This window comes from Nymphaea colorata, chromosome 13 (genome assembly GCF_008831285.2).
Source record: "Nymphaea colorata isolate Beijing-Zhang1983 chromosome 13, ASM883128v2, whole genome shotgun sequence".
In the NCBI taxonomy this organism is placed as follows: Eukaryota; Viridiplantae; Streptophyta; class Magnoliopsida; order Nymphaeales; family Nymphaeaceae; genus Nymphaea; species Nymphaea colorata.
In genome coordinates this window covers 4,656,869-4,669,845 of record NC_045150.1, presented here as the reverse complement: position 1 = coordinate 4,669,845, position 12,977 = coordinate 4,656,869, and the positions used below count along the sequence as shown (strand labels likewise).

Sequence of the window (12,977 nt, the reverse complement as noted above, 5' to 3'; positions counted from 1 at the left end):
TTATTCATTCTTATCATTATAGTTACACATTCACAAGATGACTGGCTAGCACATGAGGTTAGTACACTTCACGAGTGCACCCACACCTTCGATTACCTCCACATGAGGTCTATACATAAAGTAACAGTCATTGCTAGCTGTCATACCATACGGGTACAACTACCCTCCAAAGCATCCATTTGCATCATTGCCCATGGCAATGGATATGCAACAACATACACATTCATATCAATCATCACATCAATCCTCATCAATCACGTCAATCACCTTTTTGAAAAACTTAGCCAATCCACAGAGAGTAGTCTCGATCTACGGTTGGCTCGTAGCTGTCCTATGCAGTTATCATTCTATGATGCTTTCTAATGCACAATTGGGGTCGAGGAGACACTCGACTCGATACCCCGCCTCATTTGTCCTAAACAGATATCATTTCTAGCATGCACATGCCAATGCGTAACATTTTCAAAACAAATGACTAATAATCTTTCTAACCCATTCATATCATATAAGCAACATACATATACTCATTCACAAAACAGTCAATCAATTAACATCACAATCCTAGGATCCCTTGATCCTAGGAACACACAATCAAACATTTGCCCCAGGCAGGGATTTGCCTGGAATGTCGCCATACCTGTGGCGCGCTCACCAAATTCTTCAAAATGCCTCAAGCTTCGAACTCAAGGACGACGGGATGTGCCCGGTGCACCTGCAAACATAAACAAGAATAAGGTTTCTACTAGATACCTACACCATTCAAACAGAAACGAACAAATACAAAAATAAAATCCTTGAAGCACGTGTCGTCGCTTCAAGAGGGTGTCGACAGGTAGTGTCGACCAACAAGCTCTCCAATAGGCCTCCTCCTTTACGTCTTGACGTTGCCTCGAAATATCAAAACCCTCAACCATCATTTAATCCATCACTAATTCCTTCCTCAATAACGTTCTTTAAGTAAGACATCAACCCCAAGTCACATCTCAATACGTATATTTTCCCTAATTAACTTCATGATACACCCGTGTTCACAAAAGTCTGCGCTACACTCCCTAAGACGGTTTTAAATCTTCCCCACAACCTCACAATCTCTACCATGCTTCCTTAAAGCTTCAAAAATTAATCCATCATGCTTAAACGATCATTAAATACATGAATCATTACTTTCCAACGCAAATCCTAAGTTTCCCCCAGAAACAAAATCACTAACATGCGTCCCAAAATCATCAATTCTAAACTCTAGCATGCTCGAACAATAATTATACATGCTTTAGAAGATAATATTTATTACTTTGAGCTTGATTAGGTATCGCTCACCCCAAAACAAACGTCCAAACTGTTACAACCCTTCTAGCAACCACTTCACACGTCCGATCAAGTGCCAATGCTCGAGATTACTTGCTGTCGCTGCTCACCATACGCCCTACTAGCTGGTAAGAGGGGATAAACGTCCCTAAACTGCAATCCAACCCCAAAATGCAATAGAAAGAGTCAACACACGCCCAAAAAAGTTCAACATAAAATTTGTTGCTAGGAGAGACCCACGGTAGTAGTGGGAAAAACTGAAATGAACAAGAGAAAAGGGACGTTGACAGAGAGGAGAGACAGAGAGAGGAGGAGTTCGGTCAAGGGGGAAAACGGCAGTGGGGGTGAGAAAAGAGAGAAAGAGCAGGTGGGGGAGTGCGGGTGAGTGAGAAGAGGGTCGAGCGGTAGGGAACCAACGGAAAAGGGGAAAGAGAGTGGCGAGAGAGAAGAAGAGGGGACGTGCGGCAGAGAAAAAAAAAACAAGAGGGCATGAGTGGCAGAGAAGGGAAAATCGCACGAGAGAGAGAGGGTTTACCAAGCCGCTGCTGCCGTCGCCGCTGCCACCTCCGTTGCCGATGCCGATCCAGCCACCACCACACCGACCGCCACTTCTCCTCCCTCTGCGCTGTCACGGGAGACCACCAGGAGACGACGAAGGAGGAAAAAGGGAAAGGCAAGGGAGAAGGGCCTCGCGTCGGGCTCCTTACGCGAGTGGGGGTCGGGTTCGGGTCTGGACCCTAACTCGACCCGACCTGCCAAAACCAACGAGCGTTACAGGTCCTGTCGACGTGTGTAGACCAGCGGAGGATCACGAAACTTGGAGACTACATTAGAAGGAGATTCAGAAGGAAACGACTCCAAAGGAATAGGAGGAATAGGTAGTGGGTCTGGTGATGTGGCATCTCAGGAAGGATGGAAGAAGAGCTATAATAAGGCTGAGACTCAAAGAATGTGACATCCGCACTGATATACTCTTTTTGAGTTAAGGGATCAAAGAATTTGTAGCCCTTATGGTTTTTGGAGTAGCCTATAAAGATACACTTAATGGCTTGGGCTCCCAATTTATCACGTGTGGGTCCAAGTAGAGGCCGATGGCTGGGAAGATCTGAGTGCTAGGAAGTCCTCATACTCAGACTTGTTGATACTCATTGTCACTGTCTCAGGGTGAGAAGGAGATAAAGACCCATCTACAACTGATGAAGCTGCCTGAACTGACCCAATAGGAGATGGTAAAGAATTCTTGCCCTGCTTAGATGCAACATTTCTTCCTAGGGATGCACCGGAAGGACGACCATGTTTATCTCAACATCTGTTTTCTAAATGTCCTATTTTACCACAATAGGTGCACTGAAATCTTCCCCTACCTCCTCCTAACCCACGACCAATGCCTCTCCCCCTGAATGAACCACGTCCACGACCTCTTGAGGCTACCAAGGCCGAAGCCTGTAAGTCACTAGAGGGCTGAGAAAGGGTCACAGCAAGACGACTGAGTCTGTTGTAGGCATCGGCTAGGTCAGGGATTTATGCTCCAGTCAACATCTGAGCCTTTGCTACAGCATATTCAGGGGAGAGACCCTGTAAAAACTTCGCAATCATAGACTATTCACCATGAGTTTTATGACATGTTGGACATGAGGGACGTAATGCTTTAAGTCGTTCATAGATGAACTTGAGGGAAGCGAAGTACTGAGCAAGACTTTGATCACCCTGTTGCAAATTAAGTAATTCCTCCTCCACCTGCAATATCTTGCTAACATTCTTGTCATTTGAGTAAGTTTGTTTCAAGAAATCTCACATTTGTTTGGCCGAGGTATAGTATGCAATAGTTGATGCGATTTGTGGTTGCACACTATTCATGATCCGTGACATGACAATATTATTATCTCCCTTCCATGAAACATATTTTCCACTCTTTTCGACAGGCTCATTTTCTTCTATAACATGCTCCTTCTCATGTCCAATCACTGACATCATAAACACACGAAACCAAATATCATAGTTAGATCCATCTAACTTTACCGTAGAACCATAAGAGAATGGGTTTGCTCCACGTTTAACCTTATGAGAAAAATCAGTCCTGAGATTTTCAGCTATTGCAAATCTATCCACAAGGGATCAGCCACCACAGGCAAGAGAAATTATATATATATATATATATATATATATATATATTGAAAAAGAGACTGATCAGCAAGACCAAACATCCCACACAGCCACGTTAGATGCACAAGAGCAAGCAAACCGCTGTCCAACTGTTGACAGCAACCCACGGCCAACAAAAAACAGCAATAAAAAAAAACTGGTCGCAGGCAGCTTCAAGGCAGAACAGGGCTGAATCTTCTAAAATCCGCCAAAATTCATCCAGAGCTCGGATCGAGCTGAATTATGGACTGAAGCTTGCTGGGATGATTATCTACAGACGCCCAAAAGATGGGGGGCAAATGCCCACCCTAAGGTCCACTCGTTGTCAAGGCAAGGAGCTGGACTGTCGCCTGTCACAGGCTGTTTCAGAACAGGGCAGGGCAGCTCCTCCTCACGATCTCAGCAGGAAACAAGCAAATCCAGTCTTAACCAACCAACAACTTGTCTATTTATGTATCTAACGCAGCTGTACTACACATTAATTTTCACACATCATGGATAATGACATCAGATAAATGTAGTCAACGTAAACTGCCACAAAAAAAAAATCATAAAGAGTAGTCCTCCACTTGGCTGCCTTGATCATAGACCACATCAACCCATAAGAGTCCAGACGACTGGAGTCTATTCACGCATACTTCCTAGCGTGAATAGACTCCTCCACCTAGTTCCGTTGCTGGAAATCAGTCAACTAGAACAGTTGAGAAGAGAAGAGGGAAGAGACGGAAGAAGAGGAAGGAGAACAAGACGGTGGAAGAGATAGCCTGAGAAGGAGAAGGAGGGTCGCCGGCTGTTCACGTCACGTCGCCAGATTCACGGACGTCTGCAGCCTATCGCCGGCTGTTCAAGTTGCGTCGCCAGTCACGTCCCACTCTGATACCATGTTGCAGCCTTGAAACGTGGAGAGAGAGAGAGGGGGCTGAAGACGTGAGAGTTGAGAAGAAAAGAACACGTTTAATTCACTAACCCTAATCTCTATTATAAAGAGATTAGGGTAGAAAGAAGATTTACAGATTACATCAATCTAAAATAAAGAAAATATTAAAGAGATCTTATAACTCTTTAATATTACAAAGAACCACTTAAAAACATAAACATTCTTATTTTAACAATAACAGTAAAGTTTACATACTTTTTCTAAATCATGTATAACCATCAAAACCAAAAGTATATTGCTTTTATCAGTGAAATTATCTTACTGTAGCTACAGACTACCTGAACGCAGAAGCTAACTAGCCTTCCTCTTGTTGGATGGACATGCTGCCTCCAAGAATCCCCAAATGGAGATTAAAATTATGAGCCATATCATTCCTTAGGGTTATCAAAAGAATTTACAAGCATCTCTGACAATGGGACAGAAACACTTTGCGCAGGCCCCAGCTGACCCCAATAGACTGAACAGCTACTATGCCTACAAGGCTAAGGACTTTCAATAAATTTAAAATTATGAACTCGTACAGCTATCATATTGGTATGGACCCAAAAAATAAAGAGGATTGGGTTAAAACGGATAAGTGGAATTATTGTGGATCTGATTGATAATAGTTTATGTACCCTTTTTTGCATACTTGGAAATTAAATTTCCTGATGAGGATATTTGTTTAATGGTATGGTCACAATGTGTGAACAAATTCATTAAACACATCAATGTCTAGAGAAAAATTGTCTCGTTAATAATTTGTGGTACAAACACTCTATTTTTCGATCCCTCTCCATTATGTCTTTAATAATTAACGTGATAACAAGGAAACTTTGCATGCAAGTCTATTCACTCCATTAAAAGAGAAGCTAAGGAATTTCTGAACAGTCTTGGATTTGAGTATCAGCTGTTTGCTTCTCCGCTGTGGACGTGCCACTAAAATAACATTCCATAAAGGTTCTGTTTGCAGCAGGATTTGAACTGTGACTTTCTGCGGAAATTATTTATTTGTATGCTTCTTCATGCAGGAAGGATGTGGTGTCACTGTCGCATGGTGTACTTACCCATGTGCTTTTTATATGGAATGAGGTTTGTTGGCCGTATTACAGAAACGGTCTTAGAACTACGAAATGAGCTTCTTTCTTTACCCTATGATCAAGTGGACTGGAATGGAACACGAAATTTATGTGCAAAGGTTGGTGAATGTATCTCAGCCATCTCATTGTAAAGTAATTCTGACGGAAGGGTTGTTTACTCAGGAAATAGCACAAGTCCAAATTTTCTGATGCCATGTTCAATATTGCACCCTTTCAATTCACTTTCTGTTAAGGGTTCTGTGGCTAATATTGGATAAATTGGTATTTGTAGCCTCATCTTTCTTTTCTGGTGCATTTTTTATCAGCTTTCTAATAAATGTCTTTTCTGATCAATAACAAATGAATTGGACTAAGTAGTTAGCCTTACTTCCTGGTTGCATATCCTGTGAGAGTTTCCTGCATAAATCATCATATTCTCCTCCACAAATCATTGTATTACCTTTGTATTTCCTCCCCCCTTATGTTTCTGTATTTTTTATTATTTTGTATTTTTTCCTGTATATTTTCTCATTTTTCCTGCAATTTTTTTTGCTTTTCTTGTGCTCTATTGAAGGAGCTATTGGGGACTCCAGTACCTAGCTGTCTAGTCTCCAACAGCTCTTTCTTTTAGTCTATTTAAGGGGCTGTTTGGTCCCATTCTATGTAGGCTTTTTTGACGCCATTTGAACTCCATTTGAGTGAACTATTTTAATGCCTTAGGGCATTGCTTTTTCTTCCTTTTGTGAGTGATAATTGTGAGAAGACAATATCAGTTTCTCGTGTAATTCCAAAAACTTAAGAATATAGGTTTGTATCTCCGTTTTGTTTTCTTACATGGTATCAGAGCTTCACTCATCTGTGGGCTGATGATCAAAGGTTTAGTTCATTAAAAGTTATATTCCTTGATATGTCGAAAATAATCAAGCATATGTAAATAATAAACATGCCCAAACACACACAGTTCATGGCTGTTAGGATGAACTCTAGAAAGTGAAAAAACATGGAGATCTGTTCTTCAAAATGGTCATAGGCAGCCTGTTTATCACATGTATACTACGATGGATTACCTCTGTCCACAAAGACATAGGCACGTTAGTGATATGCATCTTATTAATTGTGCTCTCAACAATATGTTGGTACTTTCTTTCAGTAATTTCATTTTGTTGAGGTGTATGTCAGCAAGTGACACTTCTACCTATTTTGTTACTTTGGAGGAAACTAATAAAATTGCTGGAAGACAATTCATCTCTACCATCAGATTGGAAATGCTGAATGTTTTCAGAGAAATGGTTCTTAATGAAGAGTGAAAATCTTGAAACAAGTGAAAAGTCCTTGGTCATTTTGCTACCCATAATCCAAATAGGAAAAAGTTTGTCTTTTGTAACATGAGTTCCTACCCCATAGTACAAATAGCAAACTCCTTGATAAGTTTGCTTCACATATGTTGAAAAAAAAAATATATTACTTGTTTAGCAGTAGACAGAATTTACTTGAAGGCTGTGGATCTGCAGTACCTCCACAGAACTTTTGTGGTGGCCATCAGATCTGTATAGTTCAGATCTACACAGGTCCGATTGGCATGAAAGAGGTGTAAAACAGATATGGTTGCCATTAATGTCCTTATCTATCTTATGATTATTTGGTTTATATTTGTGTAGAAACAAGCATCACACACGAACACACAATGTAACGTGGAAAAACCTCTCAAGAACGAGGGTAAAAAACCATGTGAGACGAGAAGGTAGTGGATGGTGCTCTCTAGCTGCCGCCACACCTTTTCTCTCTCTTAAACTTCATTCATTTCATAAAATTAGGGTTACAAGACATATTTAAGGGACACAATCACGGGTCGGCCACAACCTTAGCACCCAAGGCAGCCCGTGAACATCTCCACAACCTTGGCAACCTCGTGGCCTGTGGACCCAGCCAGCAGCGCACACCATTACTGCCGGCCTTGAGCTTAACATTTCAGCCTAGCGCGTGGCCAGGCAGGCCGCGCCCGTCGCCTACCTTCCCATCGCACTCGTCCAGGAGGGCCGTCTCGCCTGCTCCTTCGGCTTCTTCCCTAGCACCTACATCAGCTTCCCTCGGCCAGGCGGGCCGAGGCCGTTCCTGCAGCACTGTCCACTCTCGGCCAGTCCCTGCCGAGCCTTGCAGCCTGCCGCCGTAGCCTGTCTTTGCTTGCTGCGGCCTGTCTCTGCCGGCACCTGCCTGTCTCCTGCGGCCGGTGCCTACAGCCTGTGGCCTGACTCTTGCGGCCAGACTCTGCCGGTGTCTGCTAGTGTTCTGTGGCCAGCCTCTGTTGATGATTGCCGGCAATCAACTGCCAGCGTCTGCGGCCAGCCTGCTTCCTGCGGCCAGCGACCAGCCAGCCTGTCCACTTGCGGCCGACGGTCTTTACCCCTTTTCGGTACCTAGACCTGACCCAATCATACAGACGTCAACACTCCCCCTCAAGTTGGGCATAAAAGTCAAACATGCCTAACTTGAATACATTTTTTCAAATAAAGTGGATGACAAGGCTTTGGTCAAGACATCGGCAATTTGATCTTCAGATTTAATGTATGAGAGTACAAGTTCCTTCGAGTCAATTTTTCATGGATGAAGTGACGATCAATCTCCACATACTTCGTCCTTTGATGAATCACTAGATTGTTGGCTAAGCTTTTGGCCGACTTGTTATCACAATATAGGACTGTCAATTTCAATCCCTATGTTAGACAACAGAACTTTCAACCATAGTAATTCTGAGACCCCTATAGCAACTGTCCGATATTCTGCCTTAACAATCGAGTGAGAACGCACATCTTGTCTCTTGCTTCTCCAAACAAAAGATTTTCTCTCAAGTAAATATAGTAGCTTGTAGTAGACCTCCTTGTATCTGTACAACCTGCCCAGTCTGCATCAAAGTATCCTTCAATCCCCAGATGATGTTGCTTAACATACAAAAGGCCCTTACCCGGATTTTTCTTCAGATAACACAATATCCTATCTACAGCTTTCAAGTGAACATCAAGGAGTATGCATGAATTGACTCATCACATTAACTGCAAAAGTAATATCTGGTCTCGTGAGAGTAACATAAATCAACTTCTCAACAAGACGTCGATATCTCCCTCTTTTTTCTTCATCTTGAAGCTCTCCATCCTTGATGCTGATTTTATTTCCAGCTTCTATGGGAGTAGGAGCAGGAGCAGGTCTGCAGCTAAGTTTCCTAGTCTCCTTTAACAAATCCAGGGTGTACTTTCTTTGATTTAAAACAAGACTCATACCTAATCGAGCAATCTCTATCCCAAGGAAATACTTCAACTTCCCAAGGTCCTTGAAGTCAAACTCAGTAGCGAACAGTTTCTTCAGTCACACAACCTCATCTTTGTTGTCTTCTGTTACAATCATGTCATCGATATATACCAGGAGAATAGCTACTTTGTGCCCCCTTCTTTTCACAAAGAGAGTGTGATCCCCATTACCCTAATGATATATATACTTCTTCATTATAATTTTGAGACGTTCGAACCACGCCCGAGATTGTTTGAGTCCATACAGAGCCTTCTTCAACTTGTAGAATTTTTCACTTATCTCATATCCAGGAGGCATATGCATATATACTTTTTTTTCAAGATCTCCATTCAGAAAAACATTTTTGACATCGAGTTGGTACAATTGCCACTCCTTCACCACTGCCAATATTAGAATAATAACCCTGACAGTCTTCATCTTTACAACAGGAGCAAACATTTCCATATAATCAATTCCATATTTCTGACTAAAACCCTTGGATACCAACCGGGCTTTTTTTCCATCCACACCACTATCAGGCTTATACTTGATTGCAATGTTATAAAAGGCGTAGCGTATCGCGTATCGGTCGGGCTGACCTATACGCTGTATCGTAACGTATCGTAAACGTAGCGTAGCGTATCGTAAAATTAATTTTTTAATTTTAAAAAATATTTAAAAATCAGAAAAAATAGAGAAAATTTATTAAAAATCTGAAAAAATAAACAAAAAATAAGAAATCAAGAAAAATATATTCAAATATAAAAAAGATCATCATACATAAGGAACATTCATGTGTGTCAACAACGCATGCAAAAATTAGAAATTAGATATTCAAAATAACATAATAAGCATCCATCACAATTTTAAACTTGAAAATTTTATAGTTAAGACTTAGAGTCTTAGGACTTTGAGTTTTAGGACTTATATTACATCACAATTTTATAAGTTCAAAACATATAGTTATCAACTTATCATCTTTCATGATTTAACGATAATATTTTCCAAATCGATGAATCCTTGGTTATTTTTGATGAAAATGTGCAAAATCTCTCCCTCCTACGTTTCTTGGAGTCTTTAAATACAAGAAGAGAGAGAGGGAGGAGTGTTTAAACTTTAAAAAATAAAAAATTTTGTGTTTTAACCCGTATCGTACGATACGGGGGTGTATCGCCCGTATCGTACGATACGGGGGTGTATCGCCCGTATCGTACGATACGGCCCCCGTATCGCACGTATCGTGCGATACGTGTACGATACAGACGCGTATCGTCTTTAAACAGCGTATCGTATAGGTTTTCTTGACCTATACGATACGTATCGTACGATACGCGTCCGTATCGTACGATACGGATAACATTGCTTGATTGTATAAAGTATAAACCCACTTAAATCCTACAAGATGAACATTTTCAGGTATACTCACAACTTCCCACGTTCTATTCTTGTCTAATGCTTCCATTTCTTTTTGCATTGTACACACCCACTTGGAATCAACCTGAGCCTCAACAACAGTCCTGGGAATCACAGACATAGAGAGAGAGAGGATATAAACCATTTGTAATTTCCATTTAGTTTAGAATACAATATAAAATTACCAATAGGATGTTGGACACATGACCTGGTACCCTTTCTGAGAGCGACGGGCAACTCTTCAGTAACAACTCCCTTTTGACCTCCTTCAGCTAACCCCTCACAAGCTAGACTTGGATCATTGGGGGAAGGTTCAAGATTGGGATTACGGTCATCCTTAAGCTCTGCTCTAGCCGATCTTCTCCTCAAATATACCTGCCCAAACAAGTGATTATGCTGCCCCTCATTACGAATCAAGTGATCGTCACACCCTTCCTCAATACCTGACTGCTCATGTCTCATTGATGTTAGGATCCGAATATTCCTAAGTTCTATAACTAAGGAAATCAGTAAATTGAATCTCTTGATTTGGAGAATACTCTTCATTCCTCTTTGACAATTTCCCTTGAAGAGGATTCACACTGAAGATGGAGGTATGTTCTAAAAGTATGATGTCTTTTGTCACATAAATATGACCAGTTGAAGGGTTTAGAGTCTTTAGACATTTGTACCCTTTCTCAGTAGGAGAGTACCCAAGGAAGACTCCCTTAATGGACCGTGGGTCAAATTTCCTAATAGTGTGGTTATGATTGTGAATAAAATAGACAGAACCAAATAGACGAGGTGGAAGGGGAAAAGGATCATGACTAACACAGGGCGACATAGAGCCATTCAACACTCGACTAGGCATACGGTTGATTAGATATGCACTGGTCAGCACTTCATCCCCCAATACTTCTTTGGGATATGGCTTTGAAAGAAGAGTGCTCAGGTAACATTCAATAATTGACGATTTTTTTGTTCAACAACCCCATTTTGAGGTGGGGTATAACTGCATGATGTTTCATGAATAATCCCTTTTTTTTTGAAGGAAACCGTGACAAAGTGACACACATATCCACGTGCATTGTCAGAATGAAAGATTTGAACAAGAAGCACAAAATTACGTTTCTACAAGTGTGATAAAGGTCTCGATGACACTAGGAACTTGACTACGATCCTTCAACAAGTAAACAAAGGTGGTCCGAGAATAATCATCTATAAATGAATAAAATATTGAAAGCCATGACAAGAAGGTATTCCAAAAGTTTCCCACACATCGGAATGTATCAAAGCAAATGCTGTATTAGAACAACTTTCAGAGACAGGGTATGATGCTTGGATATGTTTGGAAAAATGACAAACTTTACATGATAACAAGTTCATATGAATACTGGAAAAGAAATTAGGAAACAAACGCCTAAGCCAAGCAAATGGAAGATGCTCGAGCCTCTCATGCCACTACATAATGAGCTGAATATGATCTTCCAAACTCCTCTTCGTCCTATTGATCACTGTCAAAAGAGCTGTAGCGACATGCATGGGTAGCCGATAAAGACCATCAGAAGCCAAACCAATCCCAATCTTCTTCCCTATCACCAAGTCCTGCAAGACACATCGATCAACAAAAAAAATGAGTTTACAGTTCAATTCTTTTGTATTCTTGCTAACCGACAAAAGATTCAAAGGAAGGTGAGGAACATGCAGTGCATTATGAACCAAGGATTTATTCAATAGTGAGAGACTCCCTTTTTCAGCCATAGTCCATCAACAAGGGACACTATCTCCTTGCTAGAAGAGAGCTTATACTCAAGGAAGACCTTGAGATTCTCAGTCATGTGATGCATAGCACCACTGTCAACAATCCATTCTCTCACACAAGAATTACCTTCTTCACAAGTGATAGCAAGAGCTCGGTTGACCTTCACATCATCGGATGACTCGTCATTTTGTGTTTCGATGTGACTCAGGTATGCACCACGAAGCTCATGGATTTGATCAGTCGAAATTTTTGGCTTCCCACCAGTCGTCTCAAAAAATTGAAGATTAGTTTCTTCCCACTAGAGTTTTGTTTTTGGTTATTTTTTTTCTTTGGATGAAGATCCCAACAAAACTCAATAGTATGACCAGTCTTCTTGCAGTGACCACATTTTCGGGAAGAACGAAGAGACCCTACCACGGCTAACCAGTGCTGACCACTCACTACCTGAGGAGCTGGACACTTCCTTCCCAGTCATGATAAAACGTCGCTGCTCTTTGGCTTCAATACGAGAGTAGACATTTTCAATGCTAAACATATCTCATGAATTGAGGATTTGGCTTCTTATGCCCTCAAAATCATCATTCAGGCCGCTTAGGAGCACAAACATCATGTTCTTCCATTCCTTGGTTCAGTATAAAGTATGGTCTTGCGAACAACTCCAAACATCATCAGTAATATAGTCTAATTCTTTCCACTTAGACATCAAGGCAGCATAAAAATCAGCAACCAACCTGTCCCCTTGCCGCAGAGCATATACATCTTTCATCAACTAAAGCACATGAACATCCTTTTTCTTTTGACCATACATTTGCTCTAAGATCACTCAAATGTCATGAGTAGTCTTCTTACGAAGGATAAGAGGCTGAATATCCCAAAGACACATAATTGACAATCCAAGTCTTAACCAAATTGTTCTCAAGAAACCATGTGTCCCATGCATGATTTGTTTCATGTGGTTCAACCTTTCTTTCATCGATATAGGCTATGTAACACAGGTACTGCTATGAAGGAGTAGTACCCGCACGGTACCGGTACAGGTACTGGTATGCACTTGGGCGTGGCTCAGGTACTTGTTTGACCGTATTGGGTATGGTCAACATAC

At 41.3% G+C, this 12,977-nt stretch overlaps 1 protein-coding gene across 4 annotated transcripts in view; it reads left to right on the top strand.

The window, feature by feature from the left end:
• Positions 1 to 12,977, top strand: part of LOC116266909 (cycloartenol synthase 2-like) — a 59,245-nt gene that overhangs the window by 17,005 nt on the left and 29,263 nt on the right. For all 4 annotated transcript variants that reach the window (XM_031648386.2, XM_031648388.2, XM_031648389.2 and 1 more), the window contains exon 6: positions 5,395 to 5,561. In XM_031648386.2, coding sequence (XP_031504246.1) covers positions 5,395 to 5,561 — 167 coding nt within the window. The remainder of the gene's footprint in view (positions 1 to 5,394; positions 5,562 to 12,977) is intronic.